The 20,507-nt window shown below is 33.6% G+C and overlaps 1 protein-coding gene across 14 annotated transcripts in view; it reads left to right on the top strand.

The window, feature by feature from the left end:
* The window catches only part of PPFIA2 (PTPRF interacting protein alpha 2), a 463,335-nt gene that overhangs the window by 285,080 nt on the left and 157,748 nt on the right, over positions 1-20,507 (top strand). For all 14 annotated transcript variants that reach the window (XM_081060602.1, XM_081060606.1, XM_081060596.1 and 11 more), the window contains one exon: positions 1,677-1,751. In XM_081060602.1, coding sequence (XP_080916728.1) covers positions 1,677-1,751 — 75 coding nt within the window. The remainder of the gene's footprint in view (positions 1-1,676; positions 1,752-20,507) is intronic.

Raw genomic sequence — 20,507 nt, 5'->3', positions numbered from 1 at the left:
AGACTGATAATTCCAAAATGAAACCCTGCCATGACTCAATTTCATTTTGAAATGTATACTTCTCCCACCAAAGTCCCTTTTCATCCTGAAACACATTTGTCATTTTTAGGGACTTATTTTAATTGCCAGGGACAAAATTTTCGTGGTCTTGAACGATCCTTTGAGAAAGAAAAAAATGTTTCTTTTTATTTTTATACTATTATGAATAAAATAAATGTAACAGATGAAATCAGAAACCAAATAGTCTAGATGTACATAAATAATTTGGGGGTTACACTATAGCTCTATAAATAAGCAATCAATATATCTTAACTTAAAGACTATGCAAAAATAAATTAAACATGGTTAAATAAAAAAAAAAATAGAGCCAAGGCTATCTACGGTATACTTACATTTAGGAAACAAAAAAACAACAAATCCAACCAAAAAAATAAAGGTAATTATGGCATTCTTCTGAAGCTATGCTCAAAGCAGAGCAAAAAGCTAAGAGCCATGTCAGAGAGACTTTTTTTTCCTATCAATAAAGTTCCAGCTATGCACACAAGATAAAATGTTAGGATTCTTTATACCTTAGAAAAGTTACCCTTTTGGATCCTACCTCCTTTTTACTAAGTTTAGCAGAGATTATAATTATATATTAAAATATATGTTCACTATGCAAATACTGTAGGAAAATATTCCTATGGAAAAATCTGTGTTAATTCATAAGTACTCAGAAGCTCACCATAAATTGCACTGAAGCTACAATTTTTCAGAACATGTTTTCTAAGGAAAATGAAGCTGCTGTAGTTATTCATTTTAATTCAATCAAATTTATTTCTCTGAAGTTCTTTATAGGTGTAATATTTTACATGATAAAATATTTATCTTTTTGGATAAATGTTATATGCAGCATATCTATAGCTATGAATATGTAATAAATATAACAATTTTAAAAGTTCAAAGAAAGGAAGAATAAAAGAAACACTTGCGTTTCATTAATATGTGAAACATTTATAAATCATAATTCCTTTTTTAGGCAACGAAAAATAAAATAGACTAAAATAAGTAAATTGTAATTCTTTTCAAACTAAATGTGCAGAGTCTTTGGTTCTATAAAATATAATGGTTTGATCTTTGGTATCTGGAAGCTAGTTAAGAATTCCAGAGTAATTCAATACTTTCCAATCTATTAATAACAATGTAGATCTCTAATTAATACAAAACATAACAATGGACTACATTTTTCAGATTCTAAGGATCCTTTTCATATAGACAGATCATTTTTGAAGTTAGGTAGTAAATGTCGAATGAAAACTCGTTTATTAATTTAAAGAAGTAGAAAGTTTTATGCCTATGTCTTAACACTTAATCGGTGACTATTTTTCAGATGAATTCATAGTATGCCTTTGAACTTTGCCTCCACTTAACTATGCATCAGAATTTAGAACACAACAGTCGATCTCCAACCCCACAGGGAAATCTATCATTGAAACACTAAAGGACATGCTTGCAAGGAAATCCCTTGATACAGTGAGGTGAAAATGTGTTCATAGTATTCCTGAGCACCTGGGGTTATAAATATCACTTTAATAGTAGCCAAATGTGACCATCTCTGATGATGTTAATGACAGATGCAGCACAGATTGACATGAATAGGATGTACATTACAGCACATGTTTTGTTTTTTCTTCCAGGTAAGGGAGCGACTGAGGGTTTCTTTAGAAAGAGTCTCTGCACTGGAAGAAGAACTAGCTGCTGCTAATCAGGAGGTAACATACCAACCTTTCTCCTCTTTTGAGGCGCAATATCGCTAAGATGATATTCCTTGTGTTTCATGTCACTTTCATTAAAACTGTCACAAAAAATAAATTACTTTCTGTATATGCCACTGAACAAGGCCCGTTGAAACTAGTTGCCAAAGTCAAGTTTTCTCATTTCTGATGGTTCAGATCTGTCACTAATTGATGAAAGAAAAATTATGAAGAGCTAGTGGCCTGTGAGCTACTGAGATGGGGATTTAGAAAGACTATAGTCAGAATGCCAGTCCTTTGGAGAAGTAAAACATAGCTCTGAAATTGGAAAACATGTAAAATATCTGTTAAATTTAGAAAATATTACAAATGAAGTTAATTCCGTGGAGAGAGAAATGTATTTCCCCTCAGGTCCTTATTATTCTTTTCTTCTAAAAATCATGTACCTGTGTTTAGTGGCATCATTGAATCCATTTATTTTGCTGTTATGCCTCTAAGAAAGTGTTTCATAATTGTCTCTGAGATGTAAAGAGTTGTTTTCCTTTAGAAGATTTTGCTTCTTTTGGCTATTAGTTCACAAATAAACTTGGGTTATTAGAATGTATATAACAAATTTATAAATATATATATATCAAATTTAATCTGTGTAGGCCACTAAAATAGCTCGCTCTTCTCTCTCTTTGTGTCTCACTCTCTCTTGCTTTCTCACATTTTAGTTTCAAGGCAACTTTTTTAAAAGACGTTTATTCCAATAATGTAAATATAGTTATTACTAATAGTGGACGTACTAAAACAGTTCATCAAAATCTTCCCACTTTTAAATAAAGAAGTGAAAGTTAATGTAATTAATTATGTATTATCAAGGGATACTTATCAAAATAATATTCACATTTACATTACACACACAAACAATATGCACATTTTCAAACCAGGCTAAAAATCTTATCCAGTACAAACTCACTGTTCTTTAAAATAACCTGGAGCAATTGAGTAGTTTATATATGTTTTTGTTTGTTCCAGGTTTGACATTTTTTTAAATTAAAGTTTATTGGGGTGGCAATTGTTAGTAAAGTTACATAGATTTCAGGTGTACAATTCTGTATTACATCATCTATAAATCCCTTTGTGTGCTCACCACCCAGAATCAGTTCTCCTTCCATCACCATATATTGGATCCCCTTTATCCTCATCTACTGCTTCCCTCCCCCCTTACCCTCTGCAGGTTTAACAATTTTAAACTTTAGAAATAATGGACCTTTAACTACAGGAAGAATGAGTTCCATGTGAATTAAAGGCTAGCAGTGTGAAAAGCATAAATGGTGGCGCAACAGTTTAAGAAGTATGTAGCGCTTTTTGATAACCAGATCAGCTTAGCAAATTGGATGGTTTAATAAAAACTAAAAAGTAAGAGTCCCATAACTCCCAGTCATCATAGAAGAAAAGAAACTCTAAGATAATGGATACTGACAAGAAAAAAACTCAGTCCTTTTATGAGAGAGAATATGCAAATTATTTATAAAGTGAGAGTGCTCATTCCTGAAGTGTTCAAAAGAAAATATTAAATGTTTATTTGTGTCTTATCATTTTTAATTTTGATTATCATGTAAGTTTACATTTAGTTTGGGTAAATCCCTCAAAATAGTATATTGATAAGGATAAATAAAAGGCTTGGTGACTACTAATATGAAAGTCTGGCTTAGTATGAGAGTGATACAATTTCTGTTTGTCAAAAGAAAAGGTGTAGTGAGACCATTTGCCTGAAGTATTTATGCTGAAACTAAAATGTTCCATAGAAGTGAGGCTCTGAATATTTGCTCCAGAAATGGCTACTGAATAGTTCAATTACACGTAACATGGGAAAACAGCACTTGAGAACAAAAGTGGAGAACATGTTTTTGACCATTGTTTTTAATACAGTTTTAGCCCTCAAATATTACTGTAGTACCTTGTATGAAGTATGGTTCATTTGATTGTGCATAGAATAAATACATTTTAAATCATTAAAATTAGTCTCAAAATATTGTACCTTTCTGAATGCTTTCATTTTGTTTCAAGTGATTTATACAAATGAGAGGAAAGGAAATATGTAGTCATTATTAATTTCAATATATTTATTGTCATTGATTATAATTAATTTCCATGGGACTTGACCTGAATTCCTACTTAGGAAGGCACAGATCCAGCAAAAAAATAAGTAAATAATTAAAATAATAATAATAATAGTAATAAAGTTACCTTAGTTTTTTAACAATAAATCATTTATAAATAATTAGTGATTTTTAAAGTAAGTACAAGGAAAGGTTTGCTTTTACTTCATAATGAAATTTATATTTCATAATGAAATACTAAAAATAAAATCAAAAGACACTAAAGTTTGAATTCTTGATTCTCTATACTAATGGCAATTGGTAAAAGAAATTTCTGTAAGTAAGGCATGATTGATTGATGATAACAAGATAGAGTTAGAAACCTGATGAAATCAGTTTAGAAAAATTCATACTATTGACAGCTTTAGAAAAGGAAACTAGATAAATTTTGGATATTAGAGGAAGTAATTGAAGAAGATATTTTAGAAAATAAAGAGAACATTTTTATTTTTCAAAAATAAACACTTACTTAAGAGCACATTCTTAAGAACCAAATGCAAATATGTAAGACAGACAAAAACAATCAGTTATTAGAACAAAATCCCTACTCATAGCTAAATGGGCCAGGTGTTGGGGAAATTTTCGTTTGCTGCTTCAGGTTTTAAGTTAAAATTACAATTTATATCCAGATGTTCCTCATAATTCAAATCTATTTGTTTTCTGAATTCAGATAGCAAGCTTGAAGAGGGAGGGCACCACATTATCAGAATCTGTTTGATTCCTGAGTTTCTAGTAGGTGATAACGACAGTTCAGATAGCGAGGAATTTATCCAAACATTGTTCTGAATTATTTCAGCTTCTGAATTCAGAAGGAGAAATCAGAGAGCAGGGGTTCAGACTGCAAGTGGTACCTTGATATAAACGTGACATATACACATGAATATCTGCATATGTAGTCTAAAAGATGATCGAATTATTGATTCTATCATTATATGTTATTTCTATTAGAGTGTATTATATCATCTATATATCATTATTCTGTCTCCCTCTGTCCCTCTCTGTTTCTTGTTTACTCTCCCTGATTCCATTCTCACAGACGGTTTTGGAGTTATCACCCTTTAATATATTTTCTTTATACAATCTCTCCCATGAAAGTCTCATCCATTTCTCATCCATCCAAGGCTTCAACCATGACTTCTGTGGAAAAATAAATAAATCTATAGCTTGAAGCTCATGCTCTTTTCTGAGCTGCACAAAAGATTTTAAACATTGGTTTGGCAGTTACACCCAGCTTTGCTAATGGTTGTATAGATTCTCTGCCATTGGTGTCCAGCAAGGAACAAAGCGGGGAGTTTAAAATCCAGTTTATGGTGTGCTAATCAAGATATACATCTGTGGAGCTGTAACCACCTATGGGGTGCAACTGTTCTAATTTACACAAAGGCACCATATGCACTGGTGGGTGTGAATCTCCACCAAGTTTCTCGAGTGTCCCCTTAGATCTTCTATGGCACGTTAATGCAGTGAAATAAGTAGTAGTATTAAAAAGAATATGAGACAACTATGTGTTGTGGCCTGGAAACAGCTCCCAAACATTCCACTTACCTTCTTACAAAAGGTAAGAAGTTGCGTTGAATAATCCTAATAGTGTACAAATACAAATAATAATAATGCATTGTTGTGGGACTAGAAAAAAATAGATAGAAATATCAAACTTGTTATAAGTTGTCTGCAGTGTTTGCTAATATATGTACTATGTATTTCTGTAGCATTTGAAATTTTAATAACTTTTTCTTATAAACAAATACAAAGGGTATTATACAGGCATGCCATTTTTCATACTTGATCATTCTATTGGTCACTTAATAAGAATAGCTAATATTTACTGAATGCTTTAAATTTCTAGGCACTGTGCTAAATACACACACGCGCACACACACACACATACACACATATATGTACCGGGGGTGTCAAAAAATGTATGTAAGTGGACACTTTGGTCAGCGTTGCTCAAGAAGTAGTTTGTCATCATCAGAAGTGTCTGGACGCTGATGGTAACCATTCTGAGCACCTCTTGTAATTGCAGAAGTCAAATGTGACTTGTATTCATCTTTTGTTATTGATATATATTGAGTATTACAATTTTAATACAGCTTTTTCCTTTCTTAAAATGTGTATGCTATTTTCTGACACCCTCTGTATATTATATATTAGCAAAATGATACTGGAAGTTAAGTACTGCTGTACTGCAGCTGAGCCCAGAGATGTTATTTCTCCGATTGTGACACTATTCTCTGCTGCTTGAAAATGTACTTGTCTGAATTTGACATGACTCTGTATTCAAGTAGTTCCTATCCATATATTTAACTATGTCCACAATGTAGGTCCGGGGCATTTATTCTCATCTTTCTCCATATGCGTTAAAACCACCATGATTCAAGTTTTCATTAATTTTCACCTGGGATATTACGGTAGATTTTTGTCTGTTCTTGTCTCCTATCCATTTGTGCTGTATAATTCTTCAAGGTTAAGCCTGTTAAGCAAAGCTCCGATCATATTGATTATTTTTCATAAGTCTCATGTAATATATACTTATATTTAATATGTACTATATTAAAATATTAATAATAATGAATTAATATATGTATAATGATATATTTTACATGGACCTATGATATACCATTAATGGTCCTAATGGTGATATAACATTTAATGGTCCTAACCTACAAATCCAGCTCTAAATCCCACTACCCCTGACTGAGTCCTTCTAAAGTCTTGTTAAATTATAGTATTCATTCCTTTTGAAAGCAGCCAACATTTTTCTGCCTCTAAATCTTACTTATGCTAATGTCTCTCTTGGAATGCCTCCACAACTCCTGTTCACTCATTAAAATCATACCTCCCCATTCAAATTCAAGTTCAGACATCACTGTAATTTTCATGAAATATTTAATGATTTCTTGCCAACAATCATTTCTCCTTAGTTTATAGTGCTAAAGCTTATTGCTTCAGTATTTAGTATGACTCTTCAGAAACTATTAGGGTTAATTATATACCTGTCTAAGCCTTGGTTGTTAGTTTCCTGAGAAAATGGACTGCATCTGGCTCATTTGTATTTATTTCGCTCAGTACAGTGATATGAACCCCTGTGATCAATGTATATTTGTCAAATTTCATTGTGTAGAGTTTTTTCTGACCAGTGTTTTCACATTGTTCCTTGGCTATCTCCTTCATAGAGAGTTTGAACAACCTTAGGCATGTTCCTTAATCAAGAATACATTGATTATATGTGTCAAATGAATAAGATGTTTGTTCTTTCAAAATACAATTACTGAGTAACTACCATATGCAGAAAATTCTGTGAGTCTCTGACAGGAAGGAATAGGAAAAAATAAAATTATAAATGAAACATTATGTAAATTTTCATGTAAGTTGACTTCAAGTGATGGAGACAGACATATAACCAGACAGTAAGATGGAATTTAGTACAAAACTAAATAAATGCAAAGTAGAGGCCCAAACAAAGCACATACACAAAAGCAGAAAGGAGAAATGTATTCATTCTGAAACAAAGGATTAGAGAAGTCTTCACCCTTGAAGTAAGATTATGATTTGGCTTCAAAACTGGGGGAAAGCTTTTTAGGCTGAGCAGATAGTAAGATTAAGAAACCCTGAAATTAATTGTTTCAGGAATAATGAAATCTTTTAGGATGATGTTGCATTTGTAGGAATCAGGGTGTAAACATAAGTAGCAGTGAAAGGTGGAAAGGTTGATTTTAGAGGGCCCTGAATGCCGTGCTCAAGATTTGGAATTCATACTTTATAGAATGAGAAAACACTGAAGGTGTAGTTACTTTGTTGGTTTTTGGTGACGTGAATACCACTGAAAGCATAGTGTGTGTGTGTTTTTCTTTTTGTAAAGTGTTAGGCTAGAGTGGAGTAGAACTATATAGTTGGCATAATCTGATATGGCTGGCTGACATATTAATCCGATATGTGATTTTCATCATGACACTTCAACAAACATTTATTGGGCATCTTTTGTTTGCAAGGCACTACATTAAGTGCTGGATATAAACGTATAATAATAAAACTCAGATATGAATAAAGCAATATGTCTCTCAAGTCTAATATGGGAGATAGACATGGTAAAAAGTAATTGTAAGGGAGAGTTCTTATTTAATGAATATGGAGTCTCAGTTTGAGAAAATGAAAAAAATTCTGAAGATGAATGGTGGTGATGGTTGCATAACAGTATGAATATCTGAGGACTGAATGCCACTGAACTAACCACCTAAAAATAGTTGAAATGATAAATGTTATGTTATGTAAATTTTACCACAAAAAGTAAGTACAATACAATATGACTTAATGTGAAAATGAAAGTAAATACAAAGTTTAGTAGTATGACAAAAGAGTAGTTAATTGTATGGACATGGATGAGGAAAAGCAGATGGTGTTTAAAATATCTTCTGAAAGAAATCATGTCATTTGTGACACATGGATGAATCTTTTAGGTTCTTAAACTAAAGGAAATAGGTCAGACACAGAGAGAGAGACAAATACTATGTGACCTCACTTATATGTAGCATGTAAAAATGTCCAACTCATAGAAACAGAGTAGGTTGGTGGTTGCCAGAGGCTGGGGGAAAGGGAGAGATGCTGGTCAAAGGATACAAACCATCAGTTATAAGATGAATAAGATTAGGGGATCTAATGTACAGCATTGTGACTATATTAAGAATACTATACTGTATCCTCAATTTTGCTGAGAAAGTAGATTTTAAACGTTCTCACCACCAAAAAAAAGTAATTATGTGAGGTGATGGATGTGTTTACTAACCTTATTGAGGTAATTATTTCAAAATATATACATTCATCAAATACATTTTGCACCTTAAACTTAGACAGTGTTATTTGTCAATTATATTTCAATGGAGCTAGAAAAAATATTTTAATAATCTTCCTAGATAAAAAAAATTACCTGCAATTTTAAGGGTGACTGTAAAAAGCTTACAGGATGGACTTAGAGGAAGAGAAGGAAAGCAGGCCTGAGGAGGGAAGGGGAAAAACTACAGAGACCGGCAGATCTGAGTTACGGAGAGCTAGAGCGTTCGCTTCCTCCTGTAGACAATGGTAAAGCCAAGAGTTTTTAAGAAGGGAAGATATATGATCATATTTTTAATTTTGCAGCCCATTGGTACCTCCAAAAGTTAAAGGTAAAACCTGTATATGATGGCCAAGTTACCATTGTCATAGTTCAGATTTTTTACAATGTCATGAAAGAAACACGGGGCTAGTATCAGAATATATTGAACTGTGTAGAGAAGAGGTATTACCTCCATCTGGCATTTCTTGTGTTCTTTTAGTAATTAAAAACATAAATATAAATGAAAGAATCAAAGCAATATTATATATAAATAAAAATATACATGTGTATATATACACATACATAATCAAAATTTGCTGTTAGTTTTTGCCTTTTTAAATAGCCCCACACAGGCAGATTGTGTTGTTAATAGTGAATACATTTTCCAGGCCATTATCCTAAAATAGTGAGTCCAGAGTATTTAGGCACAGAAAATACAATAAAGTCTTTATTTCTTTCAGAATATTTTTGTTACTGCTTAAAATTGGAAACCACAAGAAAATGTACAATAAAAGGAAGTGCAAAGAGGAATAAATAGAATACATCCTAACAATGTGTTCTCCATTAGCAGAAGTCTGTATACTTTTTAAATTATTTAATTAAAACAGACAAATGGATTACTCAGAAGCTACAGTAAAAACTCAATTGACAGACTAATTTTCTGTAAATACACAGGTGTGCTTATTTTTAAAGCATTTCTACATGATTGCATTATACATAAAGACAACTGGCATATTTAGCTGTAGGCTGAACTGTATTTTTATATTCTATATTTGTTTAACCACTGAATTTATTAACTTTCAATTTCGAATGTTCTTAAAGAAGTTAACATTTCCTTGTACCTCATCTACAACCAGCCTTATCTCTGAAATCTAATTTCCTAAGAAAAAATTAAAGAACTTTCATGGGCAAATCAAGTACCATTCACATTCAGAATATTGGATCAGAATAGTGGGAAAAGGTAGTGTTGGGGTAGAGGGGTAGTTATAGAACTGTGCATGGACCATGGTCATCGCTTTAAATACACTATGGCATTCAATGATCACAACAATCTTTTAAGTTAGGTTAAAAACTAGTACTCTGTTGACTCCATGGATATGAATAGAAATGTGGAAAAAGTGAATAGATACCGGCAAAGGTGGAACCTACCAAAAAACCAATAAGAGGCTGAGAAGGAGCAATGAAAGATGTGAAACTCAAGAGAGACAAGAGTCTCTAAAGCAAAAAAAAAAAAAAAAAAAAAAAAAAACGAAATAGGAGAATTTTAAGTGTAGGGATTAGAGGTGATCACCAGTGTCAAATGTTTCATGAAGGCAATGTAGGATTATGTCTAATATGAGGTGATCAGACTTACCATTCAGAGGTCACTGGAAATGTTTGTAAAGACAATTTTAATAAACTGTAATGGAAGGAGAACAGCTGTGATTAAAAGAATTTCAGTCAATTAGAAATTTTTAAATGGAAGATGTTGAGTAATATGGCAAGATTGGCAACTAAGAAATAGTTGTAAGCAATAATGAGACTTATCCTATTAAAAATGCTTACAGCCAGTGGGAAGAAAGAAGGAAAAAACAAAGTAGGGCAACGCAGGAAAAGCATGGTTTCAAGATCAATCATAAGTAGTAGAAGGCTTCCTCTGAAAAATGGAGGAAGGAGAATAGAATGTGTAGTGTAGAAATGATTGAAGATTTTTATTGGGAGAGGAAAGACAGGAATTTTATCAGAGAGAGTCTTCCCAAGGAAACGGATTGATCTGCTAAGGGAGGTGGAGCAAAGTTATTTTTTATGAGCTTAAAGCGACTGAGAATAAGATAATATAGAATATGGCAAAAAGCCAATAAAACTATGCAAGGAAATTTTAGTGTGGAATGGTAGACCCAAGGGAGATTTTCATTAAGTTACGCCGGTAAATTAAACACAGCGTTTCCACAGCACTTACCAACTGAAACAATTAGAATTCTACTACAGTATTTCCTAATCTAAATCTATCAAGTTCTGTTATTCATCATAATTTGAAAGGAGGTGATACAAATATGGAATTAAAATTGTCTCAGATGACTTTGGTCACTTGGAATAAATCAGAGGTGAAATATTTTCCTAAATGTAACAGGAGTGAAAAATCAGGAAGTTTCTGAAATCCCTAACAGCTATTTTTAAATAGTTAGAAATAAATTTAATACCTGAAGATGATCACGTGGAAAGCGTTGTTGAACAGAACTTTTTAAAGGAGTTAAATTCAAATTTTCTTTGGAGTGACTGATAGCAATACTCATGTTGAAGTTATTAAATTATTTCAGAATCTTAAAATAGATATAATTTATCTGATAGACCTTTTACCCCTTACTCATTTTTTCATTCTTTTAATTGTCTCTTTCCCAGTTCTATGATATAAAAGCAGATTTAATATTTTATGTCTATCACTACCTTTATAAAAACAATGAATCTTATGACCGACCTTCTGTTTTCCTTGTTTGTGCATACTACTCATCCTAATTCAGTATATTAGCTTATTTTCATCATTAGTAAATATATGAAACTATTTTCATTATAAGTAAATTCCATGACCAACTCTGAATTAACATTCTAACAAAAAAGTCAAATAACAAGGTTTTTGTTTTATTAGCACTTGTAGCAAGTCACCATGGCTAAAGTTACCATAAAATAGTATTTATTTAATGGCAACAGTGTTTGCAGCTCTGAAGTCCTATGCCTTGAAGATAATATAAAACTCTCTGATGTAATGTTCTTAGCTTGCCTGCAGACCATTATGAGTTTCCAATGGACTCCCGCTAGTGGGAACCTATTTTGCCTGTTTGAATTGTATCATTTTGGGATACAAAATTGTATAGTTCTTAATTAATTTTATTTCATAGAAGAGTTTAATGATAGTTGAATGGTGTCCTTTTTTTGCTTTATATTGGTAAACTCAAATTTTCAGTATTGTCAAACGGGCAATTATTGACAAATGCCTACATTCCTTATTATACCTCTAGATTTTCCCTTATGTAAAGATAAGTGTAGAAACTAAATTACATAAGTTATTATCATCAATAGAAAATGTCTTCTTTTCTGTTGATAATTGTACTGTTCCGGCACAAAGAATCTCTTCCAAATAAAAGGAAATCAAGATATCTTACAACAACTATGTTAGAACCAAACAATGGAAAGAGAGCTAAAAAAAATGCTGTTTGCTATTTCCACAATTTTCACTATTTCCAAAACCTGTATGAAGCAATTGTTTAAAATACAGGTTAAAATTGTCTCCTGTTGTGTATGAGACATGCAGGCTGTTTGCAATCTTTTCAGACTCTCTTTTCTGTTTTGAATAAATTTCTTCTGTGATGAAAGCATAGGATTTGTTTTTCTTGGAATAGCAGACATAGTTGTTTTATCTTTGCATGTGGAGATTTGAATTGCTCTTTTTCTCTTTCTGTTAATAGTAAGATCATGCTTGATATTAATGTTTTGATCATGAGCATCATAATAAATTGACCCATTTTATTTTACCCAGGTGTTACTAGAGTATATTTATGAGAAAGATTACTTATCTTTTATAAAAATTAGATGGAATATATTTTAATGAAAGTTAGTGAGAGACAAGGTGCGAAGTAAAAAAAAAAAAATGAAGTCAAAAAATTCCAGTTTGAGTCAATTATCTATCACTTACTAATTATGAAAGCTTTGGCAATTTATTTAACCTCTTTGCACCTTGGTTTTCTCAAATTCTGGACTCGCCTATTTTTCAAAGAATTCAGGATATTTAAATGACATAATATACCAAAAAAAAACATGTTGTAAACTTGAAACATTAAAGGTATATTGCTGTTATGCTCAAAGGCCAAAATCAGCCAGTTGTTAGTTGAGACGATAAAAACTTTTCTGTTGACAACTTGAAAGTGGTGATAAAATAACATTGTTGTATACCCAGGACTAAATTTAACAAATAGTGTATCTTATTTGTTCTTAGGAAGAATCTAGCACTACAAGAATTTTAGAAATGACTTCGCAATTCACTTATTTATGCAATTGGTAAAAATAATAGCATCTACCATTTGGGGAGGAGATTATTGTGTGCCTGGAGTCATACTATGCATTATGCACCACCCCCCAAACATACATACACATACCTGCATACACACACACACACACACACACACATACACACACACACACACACACACACACGAGAAAAATGTAATTATTACTAGCATTTTGCAAATGAGGAACTACGTGAAATGTTTTTCATGTTATCCCTAATCAGCAGGAATCCAAAACCAGGATACCTGACTCGAAACTTAGCGACAACTTTTAGTCACTAGGCTGCCTGGCCTTTCTCTTAATAACAGGATTTCTTTGCATATGAAAACTGCATTTCTAAATCAACAGTTTATCTTCTACCAGTTGTTTAAATCAGTGATGACATCTTCATATTTGTTATATTTCTGTGGATTATTTCAAGGTTCATACCTTCATTGTATTGACAGAGATAAAATAGTTGTTAACTAAACTAATAAAACATGTATTAAGTCAATTAGTTAAATTAATCTACCTGCATACTGCCAAATATTAAACTGGAATTAAACATTTAACTCTGTAGAGAAAATACCATGAATCATCTATTACAAGCAGTTATTTGGATAAATTCAATTACTGGATTTTAAGTTTTAAAATCTAAATGTTTTTCCATAGTGTAGGCTTCAGTATTGGTGACTGACTAGTTCTCTGAAGTAAATTATATGAGAACTTTGTATAGGTCCCTATGTTTTCAGTGTAGAAAATGTGAGACCTCAAGTTATATTAAACAAAACCAGAGGACTTCTACAGCATTTCTTTATTTCCATTTCATTTTTTGGAAGGGAAGAATACGGATCTCAAATGTTGAGAAATATAAAAATTCCCAAATAGGTCAATTTCTGGAACACTAAAAGGAATTGCATGAACAAAAAGGGTGCATAAATTACTTTAACCTTTTCTGTTTGTTTGTGTTTTTTTTTAAACAGTAATTTGATTGCTCGTGATTTTACTTTTTAAAAACATGGTAACAAAAAACATCACAACTTTGATCAGCTGGTATCTATCCTATGCTGTTTATTTGTCTTAGCCTTTTGGGGGGTACTGTAACAAACCACCATAGACTGGGTGGCTAAAAATAACAAACATCTCTCTCTCACAGTTCCAGAAGCTAGGGAGTTAAATTTAAAGGTGCTAGTAAATTCCATGTCTGGTGAGAGCCTGCTTCTTCGTTCATAGATGTGGCCTTCTGTGTCTTCACATGGCAGAATCAGTGAGAGACACCTCTGCGGTATCTTCTATAAGGTCACTTTATCCCATTGATGTGGGCTCCACCCCCAGGACCTCATCACATCCCAAAGGCCCCACCTCTTACTCCCATCACATTAGGGGTTAGGATCTAACATATGAATCTTGGGGGAACAGAAATATCCAATCCCTAACACCATTACCAGCACTCAGCCAACCTGCAAAATCTGAGGGCACACTCCTTTACAAGACTGGCGTCCCTTCTGACACCAACTACAAGTTTAAGGGATTCTGAAATCTACATGCAGGTTCGATAATTCACTACCACAGAAAGACTCACAAAACTCACTGGAAGCTACTATACTCACAGTTATAGCTTATAACAGGGAAATGATACAGATCAAAATTAGCCAAGGAATGCAACATACAGGGCAGAATCTGGAAGGATTTCAAGCACTAGACTTCTATTGTCCTCAGGATGTACTTTCCTCCTCGAACTGCTATGTGATAACACACACAGAGTAATGCTAACCGGGGAAGCTCACTCAAGCTTGCGGTATCCGAAGTGTGTATTGAGGTTTCATTACAGAAGCATCATTGATTGAAAGTGGTTGATGTCAGCCTCCAGGTCAAGACGCAAAGCCTCCTAAATGATATGGTAGGTCTTTTGGGCATAACTAGCCTCTAAGATGAGATCATTAAGGGTGGCCAGTCCCATCCTAAGATCCATTGTGGCAGACCTTGCCCTAAACAAAAATACCGCGAGCAGGTGTGATACAGATTTCTCCCTAAAAGCTCAGGGCAAGGGCCAGACCTCTCTTTGGGCAAAGCCAGATTCTTTTCTACACAGATATAAATCATCTTAACTTTCTGTCTTAGTTGAAGGTTTTTGTTTTGTTTTGTTTTGTTTTTGTAAATACTTAGTTTTGAGATCTCCTTATTTAATAATATGTTGATAAAACCAATATGTTATTTTCCACTCAGAAAGCACTATAATTGGGAAATAAGGAGGAACAAAACCTATAAGTAAAATCAGATTATGTGTTGAGGAAGTCTTATACTATCAGTTTTAAGACAAAGTGATGGGGAAGGAGGTGGGGAGAGGGGAAATGCGTAGAATTTTAAGAGCAAAATGCAATACACTCAGATTACAGTGTCATTAGAGATATTTCTGGGGCAGATATTTCAGTTTTTGAGATACTGGGCTGGGTCAAGCCTAGTTAAGTGCTGCTTTTCCACACTCTGCCAGGCAACTTCAACCACTTAGCTCCCCTCATCTTCAGGTTTACGGATTCCCACATCATGAGCTAACTGCTATTGTTAACAGTGAGAATTCGCTGAGATCCTGCTATTGCCTCATCACCTCATAAGGCAGGAAGTACTGTCACCATTTTAAAGATGCAAAAAACATGATTCTAAAGCTTGAAGCAACTTGTGGAATCCACAGCTAGTGAATGACTGAGCCAATGCCCTTTTCTTGGGTCCATTCATTTCTTTGACTCTTTCCTTTTTAAATCTCTTCACAAGGTTTTGGTTATTATCCACTGATTTCCAGAAGTATAGCTATCATCTGTTCAAGGGATTGGATGGATTTTCACATTCACTGATGTTTCCGATGTATCTACAACAAAAGGGCTAGAGGAGGAAAATAAGTTAATATTTCAGTATTAGAAATACAATCCACCAAAGTTCTGTTGTCCTTTTTAAAAAAAAATTATTTCTGATACATAGCCTGTCACCAAAGAGGAGACATAGATAGAGAGGTAACATGTCATCGTGGAACAGTTCTCAATCCTGTGTGTACAGCATAGCTTGTAAAGCATTTGAAAAATACAAATGTATCCAGAAATTCTGATTCATCATTAGCATGAGGCCTGGCTATCTGCACTTAAAAGAGAAAAGAAAAAGTTATATAATTGATTCTGATTTATGCCTGTAATTGTGAACTAGAAGGGGGACACAGTAGAGAAAAATCATGGTCAGACATAGGTTTGGCTCTCTCGCCTGCCCTTTGTAATCTATGTGATTTAAGTAACTCAGTTAACATTTTAAATGTGTGAATGTCTATCAATAAATATAGATGAGATCAAAACCTACCTCTAAGTCTATTGCTTTAACGAATTGAGATAATGCAAAGTAAAAAATCTAGCACAATGAATATAACAATCACTCAAAAAATAATAATCATGCTGATAATCAAAATGGTCTTGATGATTCTTACTTCTGCAATGAAAATAATTTGGGAGACACATAGAACTTTTCCCATGAAAGGGCGATTAAGATATTGTGCAAGTGTCAGAAGCATTCTGCCCAAGGCTAGTTAGAACTCAGGGATATGGTTGGAAAGTATGACTAAGTTTCACCAGAAAATTAAATTAACATGCTCAAAACACTTTTCAAATATCGGACACAAGATTCAGGGGTGACACATTTAGGATCCACGTGGAAGCACCTATGAGTGCAGGACTAGGCCTGGATTTCCTACAGGAGGATACTGGTGATATAAATATTTGTACCAATTTGCACTCTGGTTCCAGTTCCTGGCTTCAGTCATTAGATTGCAACCCCGTTCTCCTAGGGATGCTGATATACATCTCATGCATGACTGAGCTAACATCCAACCCTGTCACCTCATCTTACTAGTTATTTGTGGTAGAATATTAAGCTCCATCTGTCCATCAAGACCACCTCATCTCAAAACCCCAGTCCAACATGGTGCTCAGACCAAGGTTCTCAGCAATCTTTTCACACTTCTAACCATGGTGGCAGAAACTTTAATGGTTACTGAATTTACTGCTAAGGTCCATGCTCCCTTGAAATTTAAGGATGTGCATTCCACTTATATCAGAATTCCTTCACAGGAACAGTACATAATCTTAGACATACTTCCTATAACAGCAAAAGTAACTAATTTTATCTGTACATAAACTCAATATGGTGCTTCTAAAATTTGCAGCTGGTTCTAAATTATAAAATCCATTTGTGCAACTTGCTTTTATCCATCCTTACTGACAGAGTTTATCACAATTTTTATTGGCTCCTCTCTCTTTCTCTCTCTCTTTCGCTCGCTTGCTCTCGCTCACTCTCGCTCTCTCTCGCACACACACACACACATACACTCACACACACACATATACACACACATTTCTTATCTTTGGGTTGAAGAGTCTGCCACGGTTGTCACCACTTCTGGACAGAAGGATCTGGAAGGGAATCAAAAAACATATAGGGGTAACATTTAGTAGCACAAATGATTTTTGCTTATATTCCATTAAACAAAATGTGGTCTCACAATTACTCTAGGCTATAAAAGAGACTAGCAAGTACAATCTTTATTTTGGTTGTCATATTCAGGAGATCCATTGCTAAAGAATGAGAGAATGGATATTAAAGTGCAACAAGTAGCATCTAGAACACACAGAATATAAAGAATGTTTGGAAATCATTAATAGTCATATAAAAATATATACACAAATATCAGTAACATTCTCACACCAGAAGTAAATATAAATGAAAAGTAACAAAACCAAAATAATAAAAACTGAATACCATGAAAAACGATTAATCAAAAATATATGTAAGGATAATTTAAGAACTTATTTATATTTAGCAGAAATAATATTTTTCAACAAACATTTATTAAAACAACATTAATAACTAACATTTACAAAGTGCCTACAACATGAGAAGCCCTCTTCTAACTGTTTTATACATTTTTACTCATTTAATCTTCACACTAGTAACCTTTGAGGCTGGTATTACAAGTGTCATCATTTACAGAGGGAGATGCAGAGGGATAAACTGAGGCACAGAGAGGTTAAATAACTTAAGTCCACACTGTCAAAAAGTAGAACCAGAATTCTGCTTCACTGTTCATACCCTTAATCAGTACTCTGTGTTATCTGCTGGGCAGGTATCAAGCACTGTATGGGGCGTTGAGGACATTCCAATAACTAAGTCAGAAGTAATATCAGCCCTCAAAGAGCTTATATTAGAAACATAAATTTAAAAATAATTTTAGGTAATGATAAATTTTATGAGACAAATTACACAGAGCTATGGGTAAACAGTATTACAAATATAATCCACACGTACTTTTAAGGTTCTTCCTGTGTTCTCTTAGTTCTTTCGTAACATTATTAACCAATGTCATCATGTCGTCCAAAATAATCCTATTTAGACACAGGTATACAAAAGAGCACATGAAAAAATACATTCAAGTAATTGCACTTCCAGGAATATGTTATCCTATGTTTCTACTGATTTAACTGAAATTAGAAACAATGTGTTCAAGTGAATAGAGAACATAAATTTAAAAATCAGGAAATGCAATTATAGTGCTGGTTTTCATTGGGCCTATTAGAACAGTTTTTTGGTTTGTTTTTTTGTTTGTTTTTTTTAAGAGATGGATATGAACTACTACACCAGGGATCAGCAAACTTTTCTCTAAAGAGCCATCTAGTAAATAGTTTAGGCTCGGTGGGCCATATGGTCTGTCATAGCTAGTCTACCATTGTAGAGCAGAAGCAATCATAGACAATTATGTAACAAATGAGCTTGGCCATGTTCCAATAAAAATGAATTTATGGACACTGGAAATTCAATTTCTTATAATTTTAATGTGTCACAAAGTATTGGCCTTCTGTTGATTTTTCTCAGTCGTTGAAAAAGAGGAAAACTTCTGCACTTGAAAAATTCATAAGTGTTGGTCCTTAAACTGAAGGGTATTATACGGGTTACCTAGAAGCATATTAAAATTCATATTCATTGAAACGGAGGCCACATTTTTAATAAGCATCACATGTGCTTTTGATGCACTTGATTTTGAACTGCTAATAAGAATCTTTACCTAAATATAACATACACATAGAACATATAACCCATAAACTGAAGATTACAAAGCAGTGAGATAAGTATCACCATAGAAATAAGAAGTAGCGAAAGAATTTGAAATATCTGATGAAAAGTGGGTGGTGAAGAGTAGTTAGAAGTTAGTGTGGAAAGTGGGGAGAAAGTGGCAAGTATCAAACCCTCATTCTATATGGAATATTTAATTGGGTGCTGTGAGTATGGTCTGTCCTGCGTGGAAAAGAAGGCTGAGGATAGGAAATAAAAGGAGCCAAGACACTGAACACGGGAGCCAAGGTCTCCAACAGGGGAAATTACTTTCTCCCTAAGTGACTCTGCCATTTGCTAGCTCTGACTACAGGCAATTCCCGTATGCCATCTGGGCCTCAGTTAGCTCAACGCTAACAATAGAACTTGTAGGGCTGTTATGAGGTTTTAATGAGTTAATACATGCAAAGTGCTTCAAATTGCTTGGCAGAGAGTATCTTTCAGTAAATATTACTGTTATTGATGTTGATCTTTTTAGCCATGATGCTGTCTAACTCCCTTTAAAGGCGATTGAACTGAAATCTAGAGGTGGAGTGTGTGTTTGTCCCCCAGTAGGACTGATGCGGTGGTACTTTGTTGGGGCTGGGAAGACGTTTATCATTCATTCTCTGTAAACTTCACTTTCTTTACCCATAAAAAGAAAAGATAAAGAGCATGTAAGTTCTGGCCCCTTCCCATTCTGACATTTTGTAATATGTACATATTTAAAAATCACATAGAACTAAAATTGGAATGCATGCAAAAGAATATAACATGTGATTAATACCATTAAAAGCCAAGTAAATGGATTACTTTTAAAGGAATTGTTCAGAATAATGGGTTTAGTGTGCTTCTTTGTTTCTTTTTAAGGAAGGCATTAAATGGATAAATCCTTTTTGTTGCCCTGGCTTGCTTTTTTACATGCAAGAATGACTAATGGATATTGTTTCTGCTTTGCACATTTTCTCAAGTACTTTTCAAGCATTTTGAAATGCTTTTTTTCCCCCTTAGGACTCTTTCCATTAGCATACAGAGCTAAAAAGAATTTTTCCAAGACACAGCGTCTAATTTTGTCACTTCTTCCCTGACTGGAAAAGAAAAAACAAAACAAAAAACAACAGACAACTCAAGTGTGTACTTACAGTGTTAGTCATGCCTTGCTGAGGAGGTCAAATCTCATGGTGTTGAAAGGGGAATATAGTCCATCTTCAACGGGATTAATTTTATTATTTTTCATGTCCTTGTTGGCCGTCTCTTTTTCAAGGTGTTATTGAGGTATAATTGATATGCAGAATTGCATATACTTAATGTGTACCTTTTGATGAGTTCAGACATAGGCATACATTGCTTATACCATCACCACAATCAAGGAACTAAACATATCCATCGCTTCCCAAAATGTCC

The sequence above is a fragment of the Rhinolophus hipposideros genome, assembly GCF_964194185.1.
Source record: "Rhinolophus hipposideros genome assembly, chromosome: 9".
Lineage (NCBI taxonomy): Eukaryota > Metazoa > Chordata > Mammalia > Chiroptera > Rhinolophidae > Rhinolophus > Rhinolophus hipposideros.
Note: the sequence above shows the minus strand (reverse complement) of the source record. Positions and strands in the feature narration are given on the sequence as shown.